Source organism: Xenopus tropicalis, chromosome 2 (assembly GCF_000004195.4).
Source record: "Xenopus tropicalis strain Nigerian chromosome 2, UCB_Xtro_10.0, whole genome shotgun sequence".
NCBI lineage: Eukaryota > Metazoa > Chordata > Amphibia > Anura > Pipidae > Xenopus > Xenopus tropicalis.
The window spans coordinates 49327252-49351116 of NC_030678.2; the positions used below are offsets into that span (position 1 = coordinate 49327252).

The 23865-nt window shown below is 41.0% G+C and overlaps 1 protein-coding gene across 4 annotated transcripts; it reads right to left on the reverse strand.

Annotated features, from left to right (window-relative positions):
• Window positions 1–435: 435 nt before the first annotated feature.
• Window positions 436–23313, reverse strand: pimreg (PICALM interacting mitotic regulator). Of its 4 annotated transcripts, none has more exons than XM_018091127.2 (6): window positions 23025–23311; window positions 17330–17630; window positions 7213–7586; window positions 6618–6713; window positions 3688–3731; window positions 436–1647 (listed from the first exon to the last, which is right to left on the reverse strand). In XM_018091127.2, the coding sequence occupies exons 1-5, from the start codon at window positions 23138–23140 to the stop codon at window positions 3701–3703; spliced, it is 918 nt and encodes a 305-aa protein (XP_017946616.1). In that variant the 5' UTR covers window positions 23141–23311; the 3' UTR covers window positions 436–1647; window positions 3688–3700. The 4 variants fall into 4 exon arrangements, with proteins under 4 accessions (XP_017946616.1, XP_017946615.1, XP_017946617.1 ...); NM_001197070.1 differs by having other exon boundaries at window positions 1082–1647; window positions 23025–23038; XM_018091126.2 differs by lacking the exon at window positions 3688–3731 and having other exon boundaries at window positions 23025–23313.
• Between the last annotated feature and the right edge of the window lie 552 nt (window positions 23314–23865).

Here is a 23865-nt window from a genome sequence, read left to right on the forward strand (position 1 = left end):
GGCACATACACAGAAACAGTTTCAAAGCTCACTTGCTTTTTGTCTAAGGCTGATGCCACACGTAGCGTTTTTACGCTGCGTATTTTCGGCGGCTGAAAAACGCCTGATATCATCATCCATAGAAATAACTTGAAAAGACTCGAGGCAAACCACACAAAGCGTAAATACGCTAGAAAACGCCTTAGCACGGATTTTTCAAGCGTAGGCTGAAATACGCCAGTACTTGCAAAGCAAGCTATTCCTATGTATACGCAAAGGCAGCTGCCAGACCTAGCGGAAATACGCTGCGTTTTTTGCTATTTCACACTATTAGCACCATGGCAACGGGATTTGCTTACGTCACCAGTACTAGGCTGAAAAACGCCATGTGTGGCTTGTGCGGCGTTTTTAGGCTGAGAAAAAACGCAGCGTAAAAACGCTACGTGTGGCATCAGCCTAAAACAGAGTCTCTTTTTGTATCACCATGAGTAAAGGAGAATTTTGTAACATTCCCTTGATCTAGTTGTGTATGCCTAGTTCTTTAAGAGACCACCTTAACCAACTCAAGGTTTAAAGGTTTATGAGAGAAGTACGGATTCCTTTTAAAACTCTGCATAGAAAACAATAATGCGGATGGCACTTGGAGCACTTTATGAACTACTAAAAACTGCCTCAAATTGCCCCACTTCCAATTATATATATATATATATATACATATATACATACATATACAGTATATGAGACATTCTTTCAAGATACCAAGGTCTTTGTTTGGGGTAATATTTACCAATAAATCATTGCTTCCATAGAATTTTCTAATTCTAGAATAAACTAGAATTCTGTAGATTGGGCAATGAATTCTAGTAAAGGAGGCAATGACTCTCTTCAATATTTAAAAAACCTACTGCAAAAGTGTCAGTAAAGGCCAAAAACATGTATAGGTTACTTCAAGTTATATTCTTCATTGCAGCAATGATGTTATCCATTATCAATTACAGGGAAGTCATCTGGCTCTCTCATACTTGCTATATTCTCATACTTTGCTATATTCATTTGGTACAGATGAAAGAAAAAAATACATGATATATATAGAAAACTGACATAACATTATACAGGTCACTGCACAAAGCAACTATTGATGGCCATGCTTAATAATGGTACTGCACATTGTTCTACTAATGCCTGAATTCTTGGATTGCTTCGGCCTAAAGCAGACCTGCGTTTTCTTCTTAAAAGGAACAGGTTGCTAAATCACCTGATGAAAATAAGATTGCATTATGAAAAAATGTAACAGAACCTATAGAGCGAATGAGAAAGCAATGACATGTATAATGCATTGCACATGACCGATGGTATGGAATAACAAAGCCAGATGATAATCAGGCTTTGCAGCTAATTAAGGGTGGTACAGAAAATATTGCAAATGGAGTATGATCGTTAGTAGATAGTGAGCAAAAGTCGGAATAAAGTTGGCTAGATATAAAACCCATTCACAAAGCAAATAATTATCGGGCACCAATGTTGCCAATACTGGTTAAAGCCATTTCTGTCCAGCCTCCAAGCGTATGCTGAAATCTCCCGGTGCTTCTTCTCAAAGTCGGCCGAGAGCGACCCGCACAATGCAAATTATTAGCCATTAAACTGTGATAGTTCAAAATGGCTTCTTTTCTGGATGCAATAAAAAGGAGAAGGCAAAGATTAGATTTTACTGAAGTAGAGAATGTGAGCATATTAGATGAAAATTATCTGGTACAGACAGTATCCAGGTTACCCTGATCCTTAATCAGTACCCAGATTTAACCCTGGTTATATATGTATGTATATTTTCATTTATATAGCACAACATATATATGCAACACTGTACAGATTTTCAAATAAGGGCTCCATATAATAATTTTTGGTAATGTTTACCTAACCTCTATACTATATATAGCACTGCAAGTTAGTGGCCTCTGTTATAAGCCATTTTAGTCTTAGGATATTACTCTGCACTATCCTTTAGTATGGCAGATGGGGCATTTTGTTTATCAATACCCAAAGGTAAAGAAAAACAGCAGACTAAATGCCCCTCTATGTCCGTCTTCCATTGTTACTAACTACAAGTGCTCTATTGAGCGCTCACAGTGACACATGCTCCCTTGGGTGCTTTGGTGTCACTGCTCTGTGCGTGTCAGACTGGAAGCTTTACATTCTGGGCAAAAGGGCACTGCATATAGCTAGAACTGAACCCTGAGCCCCCAGTGGGAGTAGCACAAGGGTACAGATATAGGAGCCTATTTGTGTGCCGAGGAAAAAAATAAAAGTTTCCATTTTCTGTTTGTGTGTGTATTGACTTGAACATGTTCAAAGAAACTTTGCTGAAATAATTCCTGCCACAACAGGTGATTCTCATAAAGCAATAAATAGGAGCTCTGCCAAGTGTGACTGCTTGTGGCTATCTCCCTTTATTACCTGACAAAGAGAAAATGTTGGTTATACTGAAGAAAAGGTCAGAGAGCAGATGTACACAGGATTAGTAATAAACAAACCTCCCCCAAGCATTCCCATAGGAAAACACGGGCAGATCAGTATTAATCCAGAGGAAAGAATGTTATATAAACAAAACGTGATTTTGCTAAATCCATAGATTTATATGCCTGATCTATGCAAGGACACACAGCCTAACCTAGAGCCCTATCTATGCACTACCAAACTCCTAATATCTCATTCAGTTGCCTTTTGGTGCATGCTAATGTGTACTGCTTATCTGCCTAGGTACGATTTAAATAGCGAAGGTCACCCTTTCACATAATGATACATGTTGATATTTAGAGTATTTGGCCTGCCATATTTTTTCCTGGCTAACAAAAACACCAGAAGTTCCCTCCACTGCTCTTATGTTACTGACACGGAAGGAGGCCGACATGCACCTCTCAGCTAAAAAAGAAAAACGATTTAAAATGTGTAGACAAACCGCATCATGTCACTCTGCAAGGCCTACTTAGTGCTTAGTACAAGGGAAGAGAAATGCTTTCAAGGAAGCCTTAATAAAAAAAATGCCTAATATGCCTCCCGCACAGAATCCAAGGCTTTACTGAAGACAGCAGGAAGGTTGCGTGAGGAGAAGCATCATTGGCAGTTTGCAGGCATAATGGGTCTGGTTTGTCTGCAAAACAAGTGGTTGCCTGTTACCCAACCCCTGTGCTAGGGTTGTAAAAAATAAACATGTACAGTATGTACACTATGATGTCTCCTTCCAAAAATCAGCCAAAGAATGTAAGTACAGGTATGGGGCCTGTTATCCAGAATGCTCAGGACCTGGGGTTTTTCAGATAGGGATTTTTTCTGTAATTTGGATCGCCTAACCTTAAGTCTACTGATAAATCACTTAAAAACAGTAATCAAACCCAATAAGATTGTTATAGCTCCAATAATTATATCTTAGTTGGTAAGTAAAAGTTACTGTTTTATTATAAAGGAAATAATATTTTGAATTCTTTGCTTATAATAGAGATAGGAGATGGCCTTCCTGTAATTCAGAGCTTTCTGGATAACGGATCCCATATCTGTATTAGTGGTCCAACAGAACATACATCAAGTGGAGTGGTTAAGTGATTTTATCACATTACAAATACCATAACGCACACAGGCTGAAAGCATTCTTGTGTGTTAGTGTATAAAATCCATGCACATATATACAAATACAGGTTAGTGAAGTGCAAAATTTACCTGGCTTTTATCTTCAGTTATCAATGAGAAGAAGTGACATGTCGCTGATAACAGATGGGAGAATAAGTGTCATGAGGATTTCCAACTGCTTTATCAATAGTGTAAGGAAGGGATGTTCATTCTTTGTTTTCCAAAGTCATTTAAAGTTTACGGCTCAGGAAACTTCCGGAGACTTTGGAAAACAAACCACTGTGTATGCCTTCTCAGTGGTGATTCACTTTATTGCTGGTGAGAAGGCATTTCAGGGAGTTTAGTTGCCCGTGGTAGCAGAGATTTGACTGCGCGCTGCTAATCTCCCTGTGTGCCACAGTGATAGCTATTTTGGCGCAGTTTAAGCTGCCACACCTCAGGCTAGCTTGCCTATTTCTTCATTAAAGGGATTCTGTCACGATTTATATTGTGTACTTGTAATTACTAAATTACATTATGTAAATTGCAAATAATTAATTCTACAATTTCGACCGTTATTCTTGAACCAAAAAAACGTTTTTTTTAAAAATCGTATTATTGGTTTGTAGGCAGCCATCTCTGGTCAATGTGCCTGGATCCTGTACTTTAGAAAATGGTCTTCACAATGGAACTGCCTTCAGATAAGATATTGTTTCTTCTATTCAATGTAACTGGAGGAGTCTGGGGTGTTTTACTATTGGGTGCCATTCTCATATCTATCACTAGGTGGGGCACAGGAACATTTTTAGCATTGCTGATGTTGGAGAGCTGTTATGTGGTTACCTTCCCATTGTTCTACAGTGGTAGGGCTGAGAATGAGGAGCCGAGCTATGGGAGCGGCCTCCTTGGAGGGCTCAAACAGCGCTGGGTTATTTGGGAGTATCTAGGCCCCTTCCGAACGCTCTCTCCATGTATCTCCTAGTGGCCACAGCTTATTGGTCCCCCACATCAGTAGCCCAGTCGCCCCCATGTTATGCACTGCGGGTAACCCCCACCCCATTATAAGGCACTATTGGGGGGGGGTCGCAGCGCTTGGCCGCCCCATTTCTCTATTAAGGTTCTTGAATAATTGAAAAAGGGGCCCCCACTGACTGAACTACCTAATAAATAAAGGGGACGGCTGAACCCAAATTGACTGAAGACCTCTGGGCAAATAGGCACCAAGATGCTGCCACTGTGCATGAAAGGGGAGCTGTGTGCCCAGAGCCGCTGCTATAATAGCAAAGATACAGCTAACGAGCCTTTCCCGTTAGAGCTTATCAGCGCACAGTATTGGGCTGGGCAGGGCCGCCCAGTTTTTTTAGCCCCCTTTAATCAAGTCCGGGCCCTCGCTTCCTCCGGCTCTGGCGGCCTCCACTATGTGCCGCTACTTCTCCGCTTTTATAAGGTTGCGCCTGTGCGTACTGATGTCACACGCACGGGGCGCAACCTTATAAAAGCGCAGAAGTAGCTGGGAGCCGCGGCACATAGCGGAGGACACCACGGCAGCAGGAGGGCCCTGGGGGAAGCTGGAGAATGCTTTGGGGTGGGGGCCTGGGGGAAGCTGGAGAATGCTTTGTGGGAGGGCCCTGGGGGAAGCTGGAGAATGCTTTGTGGGGGGGCCCTGGGGGAAGCTGGAGGTTGTTTTGGGGGGGCCTGGGGGAAGCTGGAGGATGTTTTGGGGGAGGCCCTGGGGGAAGCTGGAGGATGTTTTGGGAGGGGCCCTGGGGGAAGCTGGAGGATGCTTTGGGGGGGGGGGGCTGTTTAAGGTGGCACTGGCTACCAAAGTTTTAGGGGGCCCTGGGCTGGCTAGCAATGATTTAGGGGCTACCTGCCCTGGCACCAATGCAAAATGTAACTCCTGGACACCAATGTTTTAGGGGGCCCTGGCCTGTCCTTTGTATTGATGGGAGGGGTCACTGGGGGAGGGGCCATTGGGGGTGTGGCAGGAGGGGGGCCCAGAAAACTTTATTGTGAGGGGCCCCGTGATTTCTGATGGCGGCCCTGGTCATATGGGCACCTGAGAAACTAGGAACAGGCCTGCTGTACCTCAATTTTCAAATGGATTTCAATGCAGGATTCTGCTGGGGGACTGCTGCTAAGTGATGCAATTTGTAAAGAACATGTTTTTCTATACCAGAATCCCTTTCATCTTAAATTCAACCCTCCCGATTGTTGTTCCAGTAATGACCTTAGAATCCAAGGGGATGCTCCGGCATTCTGAAAGTCCGAATATACCATAGCAGGGAAAACGAATTTCTTTTTTTAATAGAGTACAATTAGATTAAACCAGAATAAGTATTCTTTTGTATAAAGTAAAATTGTGGCACTTCAGATATACTCTAAGGGGCTGATTTACTAACCCACGAACGGGTCGAAATGAGTCCGATTGCGTTTTAACGCTACGAAAAAGGCGCAACTTTTCGCGTAAGTTTTAACGCTACGGAAAAATCGCAAGATTTTACGCAACTTTCGTAAAGGCTACGAAAAACTCGCGTTTTTACGCAAAAATCGTATTGGTAACGAAAAATTCGTAAAGACGCCGAAAAAATCGCAAAACATACGAAAAAGTCGCAAAATGTTCGTTTTCAAGTCGGAACTTTTCCAATTCGGGTCGGATTCGTGGGTTAGTAAATCAGCCCCTAAATGTCTGTGCAGCCATATAGAATGTGGCTTTTACATGTCAGACGTTATATTGGTTAGGTGGCAACCCTATTTATTTATTTTTTTTTAAAACTGCCCTAGTCTGTATCCTTGTTCTTCTCAGGTGCAGTCTTGGGTGACCCAGAGTTCCTAGAGCTCTGTGTGAAGTCCCATTGCTAAATATTTTCTAAAGAACGGAAAGACCGATGTAAGAGCAAACAATGTGTGTGTTCCATAGTATGAGGGAAAGCTGGAGCAGGCTGCTGTGTCTGCCTCACACAATCCTACATATCTGATATCAGATAGATCCTTGGAATAGTGACAGACTCAAGAGAACACAACAGACGAACCCAGCTTACCTTTCTTCCTTCAAAATGGCATCATCAAAAACCCTAGAGAGACGTTTGAGCTGCCGGATTCCTGTGGAGATAGCTTCAAGGTCTTTGTCAAATTGCCTGGAAAGTAGAAAGAAATAAAAATAACTCAATAAATGCTGAAAATGTTGCAGGATCTCTGAGTTGCACTTTATACAGGGTGCTATAGAGTCTGACATTAAAGCCTAGGCATACTTCTAACAGGATGCAATTTGAAAATGCTATGGGCTTAACTGGTAATAGAAATATGAAATTCACAGGGTAATGGCAAAATAGTAAAGAAATAAAGTTTGAATTATTTAATTTTGTAGTATTACATTTTCAATGGTAGGCTGAAATGACAGATATGGTTAAGGGCGTTTAAAGGAAAGAAAAATAAACATAGAGAAATATATATAGCAGGAGAGTTACAGTGCACTTAAGTCAATCATATACAATGGCCCGGGTGCTAGTATTTTTTTAATAAACAAGATTTTTACCAATCTTGCAAAATTTTTAAAGTTTAATGATACACTAAGTTTACTGATGAAGCCCATCTGTCTCAATATGAATATACGCTTAGGATTAGCTTTGCAGATACCTTCTCTTGCCAACAGCAACTGGCGAGGAATATGGGCTCCTTAATGCTGCAGCTCTGGAAGACCTCCTTAGTGGCAGTTTATCTTTTCCCACAAAGTTGGAAAAGCTTTTCCACTGTGCACTGCCTGCCCTCCTGCTTGAGTGGGGAGAGATCTTGCTGGATTTCGGGGTGAACCTGACACTGGGGCTGGCATCCTCTTTCAGCCTGTAATGGGAACGTCTTGGTGTGCCACAGTTCTTTGGCGTGTTACATTTCTTTGGCGTGCTGCCCTTCTTGCCACTCCCAGGTGTACGGTTCAGTCTTTTTGAGGCTTTCACTTGCTCTGGAGAGGCCAGTAAGTATTGGGTTTTGTTTTGTTTAGTTTTTGTTATTTTCTGTAATTGAGTAAAGAAAGAAGTTGGTAAGAAACAAAGAAGAGCTCTTACAGGAAAATAACCTCTAAAATAAAACAAACCTCCGCACCCAAACCAAATGCAGGCCTGTACATATGATTTTTATAGCATGCAATTTAAAGGGGTTATTAACCTTTGAGTTAACTTTTAGTATGAAGTGGAGAGTAATACTAAAAAAACAATTTGCAATTGGTCTTCATTTTTTGTTATCTGTAGTTTTTATTACATTATTTTAGTTTTTGTTTAGCAGCTCTGTCATTTGGAGTTTCAGCAGCTATTTGGTTGCTAGGATCCAAATTACCTTAGCAACCATGGTGTGGTTTGAATGAAAGACTGATATATGAATAGGAGAGGGCTTGAATAGAAAATAAGCACTACAAAGTAGCAAAAGGAGGAGAGGAGAAGGTGAACCATCCCTTTTACATTTTCAGTAAGCATGTATACATTTTTCTTGTAATAATAGAAATACAATGGCTCAAGATGAGTACTACAGATGGAGAGCACTCTATATGGATTTGTAAGATACAATCCAAACCTTTGCACCCATTAAAAAGATACTGACACCAGAAATTAAACCTTTTTTACATCTTTCATAACATTGTCTTTGCATGAGCTTTATAATTTTGCCATAAACGTATTTCCTGAGGCTTTTCCATTCCCTATCTGATCCCCCATGTTCCTCTATGAGGGAGCGGCCATATTTGTGCAGCAGTAGACCATTAGCATTAGAAGGGACAGTCAGGCTGACAAAACAGTCGGGTTTAGGAACTTCAAGTAACAATTACTCACAAAAGCAGCCCTAACAGTGAAAAATGATCAACATGACCTATGGGTAACTTTTTATGTAGATTCATATTTTAAACAGGGCTGTGGAGTCGGAGTCGAGGAGTCGGAGGCAATTTTGGGTACCTGGAGTCGGAGTCGGCAAAAAATGAACCGACTCCGACTCCTACTAAATTTAAATGGGAACACAAAAAAAAAAAATATAGCAAGTTTAAATGTCCGAATTCACAAACAGTCATAATTAATTACTTCTCTGCTATAGGAATAAAGCCCAATGCACGCAGTGCATAAACAAACACGCTGAGTGACCATGAAGCATGCTTTTCATTGGCTGTATGCTTCACTAAATGGGACGTAACACACAGTTAAGGTGCGGCAGCTCCACTGTGTCGTGTTCCTCTGTTACAGGGAACCCAATGCCCACTGGGAACCCAGCCTAACTCTCACTGATAACTAATTAAGTAAAAAAAATTTGCAGGACTAGAAATACTTGTATACGTGAAGGGAATGGATAGTCAATAGTTTAAGACTGAAGCTTTAAAACATTTGAAAAACTACTGTAATTCAGCTGTAATGTTTAAACATGACTATGGGATTCTAGGGAAATCATTAGAAGTAGGAGTATAGATAAAATTGTCTATCAGTTTATTATCAATTCAGTTGTGTTTTAAGTGCCCCTTCCCCCCTGCCCCTTCCTGGATGTATAAAATACATTAGCATATTAAAAACAGAGGAGTCGGAGTCGTGGAGTCAGAAGTATCAGAAACTGAGGAGTCGGAGAATTTATCTTCCGACTCCACAGCCCTGATTTTAAAAACTAGTTTTTTCATGTCAGTATCACTTTAACCACAAACTCTGCTGGCAATATGCCACTCACACATATGCACAAAGGGAATGTCACCAGATCATATTTACCTTTACTGACTACCGCTGATTCCTATCATGTTCCCTCTCATCCTCTGCTAAAAAAACACAGCAGTGCCCCCTCCCTTTACTTTAGCACGCCTCTATATTTTAAGAGAAACATACATATTATTCACATCATAACCCAGCATAACGGAAGTTCTTCCTTGTGACCCACCATCACACTTTGCTTTTGGAGATTATGGGGCAAAATTAATCTGCGTAGGTACAGATGTCAATAGCAACCAATTAGCAATTAGCTTTTAATAGTGTACTACCAGTTGGAACATGAAAGACATTGACCTGCCATATTTGGGGTACTTGTGAATTTTAGAGGGCCGTGCTGAATGCGATTTCTCGGTTATTCCTTGGGTCAGTTTAGCATATAAGTTTAGAGTTAGAGTTAAAGGGAGCCCACGACCCATGTGAATATCCACCTAAAATCTTTCAATGAATTTTTGGTTGCTACAATTGAACAGTTTTTATTGTCTCATTTAGCATGTGGTTAAATTGGATGCGCATCTTAGAGAGTCGTATTGAGCCTTATTGGGAGTCTTTGGTACTTATGACAAAGTAATGGTAGAGGCAGGGGGGTTATGGCACCTTAAAATGTTGGTTCAGGATCAAAGCTAAAGCAAAGACCTTCAAAGGTCATTATTTACTATATGTTAATTAATATGTGGATTAATCTGTGGAATGCTTATCCTTGTGATGTCAGGCAGATTCTTTTAAAGAAGGAAAGTAATTTTGGCATTTTACTGCCAATAGATTTGCCACATAAGCGCCACCTAGAACAATATATTTATTCTACAGAAAGCTTTACCATACCTGAGTAAACAGCTCTAGAAGCTTTCTCCATTTGCCCAAGACAGCAGCTGTCATTTTAAGTAGCTTCCTGTTTGCAGTCTAGCTGTTATAGCTCAGATCACACATTTCTAAGGGAGGGGGGAGGGAGTTCTAAGCATTCTTGTGGGAGGGGGAGCAGGAGAGGGGAGAGAGGAGAGAACTGCGCAGACTCTGGCCTAGGGAATTAAGGATTTTTCTGAGAGAGGAAGTCAGACACCCAAACAATATGTTCACAAAAAAGGAGACAAGAAATCTTGTGTTTCTTTTGGTATAGGGATTTATATTACGGTTTGTTACTTCCTCTAATCTTAGGAAATTTTCCTACAGTCGGAAAGTAAGAATAATTTCTACCAAACAGGCTTAATTTTTGTTAGCAGTGAATGCAGGAAAAGCCGCTCTGATTATACCCCTCTGAATGAAAGGCTAGAAATACCATTTCATCCAAATAGGTCTATTGGAATAGGTCTATTACAATTTCTATCTGTTTTTTAGCACAAGAGAGAAGGCATTGTCATCGCTGTCTATGCAGCTAAGACTACCGAGTCAGATCACATAATTCCTCACCGCTGTACCTCGCTTGGCTGCTTTTGGCCTGGAGAGCAATTTGTACATCTCCCCTTCATTTCATCTGTCTGCTAAAGTATTACTGGGCTGAGCATCTTAAAGGATTATGTCTCAAGCAGCCCCTTGTTACAGAAATGTCAGTGCTAGGATGAACATGCGGTAGATATCATCAAATGCTGGAAGGTTAAATATAAGGTACACTGGAGGCAGGCTAAAATTAGAATATGGATAGGCTGCTGGCAGCAGAAGTATTATGTGCAGATTAGCATATAAAACATCTACGAATATTAAGAAAGGAATAAAATGTTCCAGCTTATTCCTTTCCTTCCTTGCCCATCCCTTGGTACAGAGTTTGACAACAGCAAAATAAGTATCACGGTAGGAAACGCAAGGGCAACTAAAGCTTCGCCATAAAGAACATTTTTGCTCAAAGGTCACTGAAGCTGTACTATGATAATGAAGATATGGGTTCTGGCGTTTTACATGCTTTCTATGTTGCTTGGTGCTCTCCCCTGAAAAGGTTTTATATTTAGGGGTTTTTTACTTTCAAATTACCTTTAACTATGATGCAGACAGGCAGTGATATTCTGGGGCACTTCACATCTGCTTTTTAGTTTTATGGTTCTTGAATTATTTAGCTTTTTCTTAAGCAGCTCTGCAGTTTGGAACTTCAGCAGCTGACAGGTTACTAGGGTAAAACTGCACCCTAGCAACCAATCAGTGGTTTGACAAACCGGAAGATCAATAGAAGAGGCCCTGATTAGAAAGATAAGCAATAAAATGTAACATTAACAATACAATTTGCAGCCTCGCAGAGCAATAGTGCTTTGCTTTCAGGGGTCAGTTACCTATCTGAAGACTGGAGAGAAGCAGAAGAGGAAGGCAAATTTAAAAACTGTAATTAAAAAATGATGTCCAATTGAAAAGTGGCTTCTAATGGGACATTCTATAACATGGGTCCTCAAACTATGGACCATGGGCCAGATATGGCCCGCTAAGGTCATTTACCCGGCCTCTGTCCCGCTGCTTCAGCGTTGTCCTTGGCCCAAAGTAGAGCTGGGCGGTATGCCCAAAAATTTATATCACGGTATTTTTCAAAATTATATCGGTGTCACGGTATTTGACGGTATTTTTTTTTCCATGCATGATTAGGTGTTAACCCCATTTCCTAATAAATTAGAGAATAATTACTGCAGTATTGAAAATCGGAGTCAGGCAAGCGAAGGATCGGCAACAGAAAGTCATAAGGTAAATCAGGCAGGCTTAGTTTCCCAGTCAAGGCGCAGACAACATAGCACAGGAGGAGGCGTTTGATAGCTTTAAATACCCCCCACGCATGCGCAGATCCGGCGCGTCGCGGACGTGCACGCTTCGACATGTAAGTGGGCTTTGACGCACGCGCACCTGGACGCGCAAGTCGCAACGTCCTGCGGACAACGGGACGCGCGAGACCGGGCCGCACGGGTGAGTACCGTGACACCCCGGTATTGCGGAATCTGAAAAATGAATATAGTTTTTAAAAAAAAACACCGGTATTCTGTATTAAACGGTATATCGCCCAGCCCTAGCCCTAGCCCAAAGCCGAGGACAAAAATGGCCCCCCAACAGTCTGAGAGGCCGTGAACTGGCCCCGTTTAAAAAGTTTGAAGACCCCTGTTCTATTAGGGATGTACCAAATCTACTGTTTTTGGGTTTGGCCAGACCCCAAATCCTTTGTAAAAGATTTGGCCAAAAACCAAACAGAATCGTAATTTGCACATGCAAACTAGACTACTGAAGGGTTAAATAGAAGCATGCACTTAATTTTTTCTTCTTGTTCCGTGTTCACGTGACCAAAAGTCACTTGATTTTAAGGATTTGGTTCGTCCAGGCACTTGGATTTGGCCAAATCCAAACTACCACCTTTTAAATAATTACCTTATTAAAACTAAAAGGTATGGCTCAGATAGCTTCTAAAAGCAAGAGAGCCATCAGCTGGGACTTTGGGATGAAGCCACATTAGATTCCATAAAGCAGGAAAATTCTAATTTGTACACAGCTGGCCAGCCCAAATTGTGACCCAAATCCTAGATTTGTGTGCACCCCCACACAAGTTATTTGACATCATATTAGCTCTGATTTTTGAAGAATCCACCAGTATTTTCACATGCTTTGACCTGGGTAGGAGCTGTATGGGCCTTGGACAAATGACAGTAATGGCTATGTATATCTATGAGGTATTGGGGCTGAAAGATATTTGACCCCAAGAAGTTGGAAAATTCAGCTTTTTTCTTTCTAACATGCTCCTTGTAACATGAAGCAGTCTGTGATTTTAAGAAGAACGGGAGTCAGTTGGAACCCTTGTAGCATAAGTGGACAGAACAGATAAGCATTTTACTTGAGACAAGGGCTTTAGCAGGGTTTCATACAGTGCAGGGGAAGGAGGAAATATGTTTTCCATCTCTATCTGAGTAACAGACATTCCGGAGATGTTTTACAATTCCCGCCCTTTTGTCCCTGAGGGAACAATATACACTGCAACTTTTCTGTAGTGCAACTGTAACAAAGTGATGCTTTTTTTCAATTTCTATGTAAAAATATTGTAGGGGACTCAGAGCAACAAAGCTGATCTGCAGGAGGAATTCGCAAACCTTACTGCGCAGGGTAATTATCATATGAAAATGAAACGTTCATAGAGAAACTTGCATTCCAGCAGGTTTTGGCAACACTAGCTCTCCAGTCATTGCTGAACTCCCCACTGCATCCCTCTAACAGCTAAAGGTTTTGTTCATTAGCAGTTATCCGCAAGCAAGCGACATATAAAAGGGCTCATAGAGAACTGAACCGCAAGAGGGTAGAGCAGATGTAGAACAAAATTACAATTTGAGAAAGAAACAGCACAATCCTATACAGAAAAGGGTAATCAATATGCCCTGTGTGTCTATTTCCACCCTTCCTACTAGATCAGTGATTAGATCACTATTATTACTATTATCTGAATGGCTTACTTACTAGAAATGCCTTCTGATCAGGGGACTAACAGTGCACTTCACTAGTCCAAACCCTATTTTACAGTAAAAACCAATTTGATTCTTGTGGTTGCCCATTTAAACACAGTCGCTGACTATCACTATGTTCTCGCTAACTAAAGGGATACATATAGTGGTAAAATGAATAAAATAATTTTCCATGATCGATATCCATTTTAATGTACTAAGACAGTATTAGCCCATTACACAGACAAATATGTAATTTGGTTGTAGGTCTCAAAGTCAATTGCTTAGGTTTCCTGGTTTGGACCAAGAGGGGCACAAACCTGAGCAAAATGCCATTTCATAAGCAGCCTTGCCAAAAAGGGCCAGTGTCTATTGAAGTTATGTAATAAAAGGTAAAAGGAGAAAGAAAAGAGGTCGCTCTAAGAGCAGACCTCAAAGCAAATTTCTCAGATAGCAAAATAGAACAAAATAATAAGTAAATAAATAAATAAATAAAGCAGGTTATATATTTACCAAATAGTCAAATAAGGCTCGGGTGTTCAAAACCCCGAGCCTGCCGCTTGAAATTCAGAGTTAATCACTCAAAAGGTCTGAAATCTGAGAAACAGCATGCTCATCAAAGTCCGGCAGTGGTCCGGGTGCTCAAGGCCCCGAACCCGCAGCTGAAGGGAAATAACTTCAAAGTTGGAAGAAGGACATCGAGCACTTTCGGACACTAGGAATCTGTTAAAATCCGAGCTTTATTTCATCATGTTTTAAACATGATGAAATAAAGCTCGGATTTTAACAGATTCCTAGTGTCCGAAAGTGCTCGATGTCCTTCTTCCAACTTTATGTAATAAAAGGCACTACGTACTACCGGGGCTCATTTATAAAAAGTGGACAAATTTGCAACTGGGCACTAACCTATGGCAGTCAATCAAATGTTTGCTTTCATTGTTCAACCTGCAGCTGGCTGAAAAAAAGTAACAGCTACTAATTACTCGCTATAGGTTACTTCCTAGGTGCAAATTTGACCACAAATTAAGTTATGCTCAGATGCAGTAACCTATAGAAACCATAAGCATCTTATTGGTTACTAGGGGTTACTGCACCTGGCTGTTATTAGACACACTCACTCTAAAAGCTATATGTATTTTTTTTTGCCTTTATTTTAATAAAGGATTTTTTTTTTTACTTTTTACACTTTGGTACTCATATTGTTTCCCACAATGTATTGCAGGAATGTGGCATTGTTATGTTCTTAGCACTATAACTATGGGTCCATGTTACTGAGGGAATACAGACAATTACTAAAGTATGTCTGTAGTAGGTAATAATATAATCTATATGCCCATATACTATTGTTAGTCTCATTTTTATTTTAGAATGGCTAGTTACCAAATGAATAAAGTATATCCGAGTATTAGTCCATGGTCCCTGCTGTACACAGGATTTAGCACATAAAAATAAAATGTACCCTTTAAAATGTACAATTACCCAGATTTAGAGTTTAGCTCAGAGGCAACTGTGCACTATAAGTGACTGTTGTGTGAATAGAAAGCACCGTAATAATATATGTAAAGATATTTTTTCTTTAAACTTTTCTTTTAACTGCATAGTTTGACTGCTATTATTTAAACGCAAATTATTGTTATTTTTGGAATTACGGCACAGTGATACCAGAAAAGCAGATTATTGCTTCCAGCACAAATGGTTTAGTGAGTACTTACTGTGCAACCAGCATGATTTATTAAAACATTTTCAAAAACTTTAATCACAAAGGTTTATCATACGCAAATAGCTTTCTATTCTGGCCCTTCCATTCAGGAAGCCAAATGGCTGGCTTACAATATTTATTGCATTAGGAACGTGAAGAGGAGAAAAAGCCATTATGGTCTAACTGCAGACAGCAATTTCAAATTAGAAGCACATCTCCTAAATGTGAGGTCCTGGCAAGCTGCTAGCGTAGTATTGGGCATGCAGAGCAAAGCATGTGGCTTTCATTGAGATTCTCAGCATTTCTGCAGCAGATATCTGCAATACACAGCTGTTCCCATCCCTTTTATGCTGTGATTACTGGCGCTCACATAGAATATTGATTAACACTGCTAAAAATGTTTCCTGCCTCGGATAATCACTTGCAGGTTTTCATCTACTCTCTGTTGACAATATTGATTGCAGTTCCTATAGCTATGAAAAGCCTGTTAGAACTACTATGCCTCCTTTTTTAATATAATGCTAAATCATAATGCTGCTGGGACACTCACGGCTTACCGCTTTAGTTTGTTACTACAAATCATACACAGGTGATGGTGCACCTATTTAACAACAAATATTGTCTGCTGATATCCATTCGAGCAATAATAATAATAAGCTACAGAAAAAAGAAATAGCTTTTTTTTGGCTTTTTTATTTCACACAACAAGTAGATTTCATACTACACTAGTAAAAAGGTAATTATTCTTTTCTTTAATAGCCAGAAATTTGTGATCGGCATCCAGGCACATGAAACAGAGTTGCCCCATACACAAGCCAGCAGGGCCTGTCCTAGAGACTTTGGAGGTCTGTTTTTGCACACCCATGCCCAACCTGTACCCCATTACCCCCATCCCAACTTGCCTGATTGAAAGCATCACATAAACCGGAAGTGAAGTCACCTATAGATTGATTTCACAGGAGTAAAGCAGATTTTATGTTTTGTTTCCCCTGAATGGGTGGGAGACACCCTGTGCTAGTCTGACCTCATGCATTTTTAGGTGTTTTGAGTATTCTTTCTGGTGTTTTCCCCTGAATGGCTGCCTGCAATTCACCCACCTGCATCTAAATGGTGCCCAAGGACCTCCTGCATGGTTGGGGCATGAAGGATATTTTGTCCCAACCGATTTGCGGGTATTCTGTGGATACCTGACCCGTTGCAAAATTCTTGCCTGGCCAAGCAATATATTTGGGTGAAAATGAGGCCAGATATCTACTGGACACAGGCCCGGATTTGTGGAAAGGCCACAAAGGCCGGGGCCTAGGGCGGCACAAGTTTAGGAGCGGTATGTCGCCCCGCCGCAACAGTTTTTTTAAATTTGGCTCCCATACGGAGCAGTCGGGACCTCTCCCCACTGCTCCGTATGGGAGTTTAAATGTGCGTTTGCGCATTGATCGCGCATGCGCACTGGAGGGAGAGGGCGCCGGCGCGATTGCGCATGCGCACTCGTGCGGGGGCGGCCTCGGGGCGCCGGCAAGTTAAATCCGGCCCTGACTGGACATGTTAGAAAATACCACTGGGTGAGGACCGTATTGGCGTGTTGATGATGTCTTCTTCTTATAGCTCTGCATGGGCCTGTATTGAGATAGTTTGGTCCAGCATGTGTGTGGCAAAACTGGCCAAACATCCACTCAAAGTGGATCTATTACAATGTGGAAAGTTTAAGGCACACTTTTTACAAAGTGTGAAAGCATAGTTCACCCCATTTCAACATAATTTTTTAGAATTTTTCAATGCGTGAAAACAGAGCTCTGTTCTATTTTCACCTTACCCATAGCAACCAATCAAAAGTAGCATTTACTAGCCAAACACCCCAGTTTACTAGACTATAGCAAAATGTGTTTCTTTTATTACATCACACAACAATTTGCTTGAAATTATACAGTAAAGTACATTTCTTTACTTAATGTTGTTACCTGTGACATTGCTCCAAACACACTTCTTGCTGAGACAGTCACGGACGTCAGAGAGCGTTGCTTTTTCATTGCAGGCATAGTGTCCCAGTTTGGCATGTTGTTAATGTTGATTTTCACCTCTTTCAGAGGCATTCGCTTTCTCAGGGTCATACGCAGCGTGTTTAGAGAACTGGATGAGGGCATCTTCTTGAATTTGTCAGGTTTGGGACTATCTAGTTCATCTAGATTCTCCAGAATACTGTGGTTCCTCCACCCAACACTTTGCAAAATGGACGACATTTCTTTTTTCACTCTGGTAAATCTGCGAAGGAAAAGGAATAATGAGTAGCATTTTGCACATAACTTGTTGCATTGCAGCCACACCAGGAAAAAAAATAGAAAGATAACTCAGTAGCTGAACAATCCTTTCACATCCAAACAATCTATTTAAAAAAATATTACACACACATGCTTTATAAGGCTCACTTTACCAGGATTCAATTCTATTCTATTGCTGGTAAAGGTCGATCTACAAAATCTTACAAAGCATGTGGCTGAATACTTATGCATACAGGAAATTTCAATTTTTTTAAGAGGGTTGCTCATTTCTAGATTACATTTTACTATGTTATATAATGGCCTATTCTTTTTTTTTTTTTTTTAGAGGTTTTCAAAGGAGAGTAACTAAGCCAAAAAGATCTGTGAGGGTAAATTTTTATTGTTACTTTATATTACTTATCTTTTTCTTTAGGCCCTCTTTTATTCATATTGCTGCGACTCTTTGTTGAGACGCTCACTTATGACGGGTAAGTTCTGTATAAAGGGACACATAAAATCCCCCAGTGTCCCCTGCCCCTACATGCACTTTGCTATTTGCACAGCTATAACCACAGAGTACACAGAAAGTTGTAAAAGGGGTGATAAGGTATACTATGATCTATAAAAGGCTATACAAAGTAAAGACTATAAGGGCTCTGGCACACGGGAAGATTAGTCGCCCGCAACAAATCTCCCTGTTCGCGGGCGACTAATCTCCCCGAGTTGCCTACCCCTGCCATCCCACCGGCGAACATGTAAGTTGCCGGCGGGATGGCATACGCGGCGGCGCGATTTCGCGCAAATCGCCGAAAAAGACTCGCAAGTCCTGAAATGGCGGGTCATGGCAACTCGGGGAGATTAGTCGCCCGCGAACAGGGAGTTTTGTCGCGGGCGACTAATCTCCCCCGTGTGCCAGAGCCCTAAAAGACTTTCAGGGTCTTACTTGACGCTGTTAGTCACACATATCAGTTATTGTTCTGTGTTGCTGAAAGCTTCCACAAGACTCTGTCTTTGATTAATGAATAAAGCATCAGTTATGCTGAGAACCTTGTCTCATGGTCTTGTTTTATAATAAGGTTCTGGATATGGCAGGGTGGACACATGGAAAAGTTCAGTCCAAACTCGCCCATGACCTGCAGAAGCTGTGCAAATATCAGCCCGAACATGCACTGGTTTTGAGCTACTGAAGAGCTACCAGGAAAATGAAATAATTGGAAAAACAGCAGATAATTGCTCTTTCTATCATCATACAAAAAAATGTAAAGATGAACAACCCCTTTAAGGTTTTATTTAACATAAAACAATGTCACTTTAAAAAAAAAATTAATCCAAATGCTAAATTGGTCTAAATGCTCTGCATGGTACTGCTAGTGTTCTTACACATACAGTAGGACTAGGTGTGTTTGAGATGCCTGTTTGAGTGCACCAAAATGTATGCACTATTGTGCAATGCTGAATTTTTCTGCATTTTATAATACAGTAAAACTGAGATGCACTGATAGATGCACTGAGAGGTGAACTTCCAAAAGAGCGCTTAGTTACAGTTAAATTAAAAAAGACACAAATACATTTTTTGCAGGGTCACCACGCATTTTTAGAAACACAAAAAACGCCCATGTGAAAGAGTTCTAAAATGATCTCAGATTTTTCAAAATGCCTTTACAAGGTGGGGAAAAGAAAACACAGCTTCAAAACTATTGCAGGAATTTCTGATTTCTCTCTTCACATTCCTCCGGCCCATATTCAAAGTTTGCACAGGGTACAGATTGAAACAGAAGAAGGGCCCCTTGGTAGGCTGGATAGAACTCTGTAGCTGCTGGTATGAAGCTAAAGTTCATGACAGTTGGAGGAGGAGGGAGGTGAAGGCTGAGACTTCCCGCTGGATAAAGAACACACTCACACAACTGTGTTTGCTACAAATGTAACCCACAATGGGCACACTTTCACACATGGATACTAAGCTTTGCTTTTTATGAAGGCAGTCATGCCTGTGTATAATAACTTCTAAGAGCCAATCGTTTGAAAATACATTGTTTATATTCAATCCTAGCATGAATCTGAAATAAACAGGAAAAGGACATATCTGTAGACAGTGTAACCTTTTCCTCTGAGAAATAGGAAACGGACATGCTGACACAAACATCCATCTTCACTGAAGAATTAAAAGCATACTCAGTTCTATGCACAATTTTTATATTTTGCACTGCAAATTTTTTCCTGAAAGCAAATTGGCTTTGTTGCTTTTAGCAGTAGGGATCTGTAGGAAGGAAATAATCCAAATCCAATACACGTTAAGATCTGCTTGTTCACCCAGGTCGCCAACAAGCGGATCTTTCTCTCGATATGCCCATCTAAGGTGGGTGATATTGGGCTAATTCCTTTGGCCCAACAGGAAAATTAAACATGCCCATCGGGGGTCTCCATACATAGGCATATAAACTGCCGAATCAGTCTGAAGAACTTAAGGCAGCTTAAATGTGGCTGCCTTGCATAAGTATTTACCCCCTTCAGAAGTTCTGCCTTCAGAAGTCATATCATTAGTTAGATGGAGTCTACCTGAGATCAATTAAAGTGTCACATGATCCTAACATAAACATGGCGCACCCGATTCTGTAAAATTCCAGAGTTGGTTAGAGAACATATCTAAACCCACAGCATCATCAACATCAGGATGCTATAAAGTCTAGGATAAAAGTCTGGCGCACCAATCAGGACTGCAAAATTGAAAGAACCTTTAATTTATAATCTTTCTTTGGTAACAATGTATATGAGAAGAGCTGGGTCTTACTCAATAATCTGTCCTCTCTTACCATGTGCTTAATGTGTGTCACAATATTTGGCAGGTAGAGTCCTAGAGACAATTAATCCTTTCCACTTTTCTAAAAATGGAATCTGCTGATCCCATTGCCTAAGCCCTGCTTACATTACACTCGTTGTGCCAGTAACCTCCTTTCTTGTTCCTGTGAGGGCGCCAACCCTCTAAGCCAGGGGTCCCCAAACATTTTTTTATTCATTTAAATATAAGAAATATTGGGGAAAACACAAGCATGAAGATATTTCCTAGGGGGTGCCCAAAAAGGATTGTGATTGGTTATTTGGTAACCCAATGTGGAGAAATTAAAAAATGGGCACCTGCTTTGAGGCCACTGGACGCAACATCAAAGGGGTTAGTGAGCAACATGTTGCTCACAAGCCACTGGTTGGGGATCACTGCCAGAGATCCCCAACCGTTTTTTTACCCGTGAGTAAAATTTCAATGGAAAAAAAATCGGGAGCAAGACAAGTACAAAAACTTTTCTAGTAGGTACAATGTGGGCTGGCAGACTACTAGAGGCTTTGTTTAGCAGTACACATGGTCTTTATGCTTCCAAGCCAGAAATTCAAAAATGGGAACCAACGTTGAAGCCACTGGGAGCAACATCAAAGGGGGCGGTGAGCAACAAGTTGCCCCCAAGCCACTGGTTGGGGACCTCTGCTCTAAGCTGTGCACCGAGTTTACTACTGGAGGAGGCACAGGTGTGCTGGTACAACTTCTACCCATTGTATATTTTACCTTCCTAATACACATCACTCTTCCTGTAAGAAAGCAGCTGACTTTCTGGGTGCTCTGAAAGTCAGTTTGCTATATATATGCCAGCTCAGATCAGTTAACCACAACACTTGCACTCAAAGTGATAGTCCTGGTGGGGTACAGACAAGCCACCTAACCTGGGAATTATACAGCTTCAAGCTCAAGCAAACTATTTGTTTAAACCTCAACAGGTGCTCCTGGAGGTATGCAAAGCATCTGTAACAAGTGATACAAGAATTCAAGTCTAGATACCAGAAATAATTTTTAAGTTTTAGTTTTAGTTTTAAATTAACATGTGTCAGATATGTGGCATGTACTCCCTGCCATAGAGTGACACATAGAGGAGGAGCAGGCAATGCCCAGGAGCTACTGTGAGTAGTTTTTGAGTCCTGCAAAAAAGATGTCAAGACTTTATAATATAACCAGATTGGCCAACTGTATTACCCTGTGTATGGACAGCTTAAACATTAAGCTCCGTAGTGAAATAAGTGAAATAATTGTGCCAGATGCTCCGATAATTGGTCACTGCTGAAGCTGTTTCATAAGATGAGATTACATTTTACTTGGCAGATGAAGCAGTATGGAAGCTTTCACTCCCCTTATTAAATACTATATTGTACTAAAGTGATGCGATGGATATGTAGCATTCAATTAAACATATCGTCTGTAACTTTACTTATTTGCCTTATAAGACTATGCTACTAAGTTGCATTGAGCTTCTGAGCAGTCACTTAGCTTGCGGGGGACACTGGCAGAGAACGGGGCTCACTACTAATGTATCCAACTGTGCTTTCTGTTTCTGTATTACAGTGAGGTACAGTAATGTGTATATCAGTAATGTGTACATCAGTAATGTGCAGTGAGATACAGTAATGTGTATATCAGTAATGTGTACATCAGTAATGTGCAGTGAGATACAGTAATGTGTACATCAGTAATGTGTGGTGAGATACAGTAATGTGTATATCAGTAATGTGCAGTGAGATACAGTAATGGGTATATCAGTAATGTGCACATCAGTAATGTGTGGTGAGATACAGTAATGTGTATATCAGTAATGTGCAGTGAGATACAGTAATGGGTATATCAGTAATGTGCACATCAGTAATGTGCAGTGAGATACAGTAATGGGTACATCAGTAATGTGCAGTGAGATACAGTAATGTGTACATCAGTAATGTGCAGTGAGATACAGTAATGTGTATATAAGTAATGTGCAGTGAGATACAGTAATGTGTACATCAGTAATGTGCAGTGAGATACAGTAATGTGTATATAAGTAATGTGCAGTGAGATACAGTAATGTGTACATCAGTAATGTGCAGTGAGATACAGTAATGTGTATATAAGTAATGTGCAGTGAGATACAGTAATGTGTACATCAGTAATGTGCGGTGAGATACAGTAATGTGTATATCAGTAATGTGTGTATCAGTAATGTGCAGTGAGATACAGTAATGTGTATATCAGTAATGTGTGTATCAGTAATGTGCAGTGAGATACAGTAATGTGTATATCAGTAATGTGTATATCAGTAATGTGCAGTGAGATACAGTAATGTGTATATCAGTAATGTGTATATCAGTAATGTGCAGTGAGATACAGTAATGTGTATATCAGTGATGTGCAGTGAGTGCCCCGCTGGCATTGGGTGAGTGCGCAGCCCCCGATATGAACCCCATCTCTTCCCGCGCTATTATCTGCACTAACACAATACCCGTAAGTAAAGTTTAGACTAAGCGCTATGGGTAAGTGTCGCACCCCGGACACAAGGGTCGGTACATCCTACTCTTTTACACAAACACACGTAGAAATACCCGGACTCACCTACACGGTCCGCTCTGTCCCCAAATGGATTCTATTCGAAAACGGCGCCACCACCCTCTACCCTGGGAGGATCTGTATTTCGATTGGCTACAAGTACAAAAAGCCACGCCTCCCATAGAAGCTTTAACCGGTTAGATACTACGGTCCCCAATGGGATGCAGCGGTGACGGAATCGCAGGGAGTGGGCGGAGTCCCGTGTAGGCTGAGGGGGGACCGGAGTTGAGAGTCCGAAACAAAGACTTGTGTCCTTGTGTCTCACCCACTAAGGCTGGGAGCGCCTGTTGACAGACTAATAATTGGTAGCAATCACTTCACACAGCCACAGGGGAAACTGCACGAAGGCCTATGGACAGGAATTGAAACTGAGATTTCGCTTCAGTTCCCCTGGGCTTTGTTCACTCCCTGAACTTGGAGTTAGCCGCTGTCATTGAACTACATTTCCCAGAATCCACCGATAGTCGTTCCGCTAGTCGGAATTGTAGTGTTACCTAAGGGGGGGATCTGCATTTATCGGGTAGTGTACAGTATTTATAGCTTTACTTTGCCTTAGAAATGCCCTGGCACTGGGGGGGGCAGCAGGTGCACATTTATTAAAGGTTGAGAAAAATTTGGATTGTGAAAAGCTTGCTACTGAATAGTAAGTAATTCTGGGTGTGTTATTCTTAGCATGTTATTGTGGGGGAAAATAGGACTTTTCTGTGGAAAAATACAATCAAAAGGGAAAGCAAATCTGCCCCAGTGTATTGCAGTTTGGTTAGGGCTGTGGGGCCTGAGTTAGAAACTCTTACTAAAAGCCAAAATGGATGAACACTACATACTGTTACTCCCAGTAAGCAGCCAC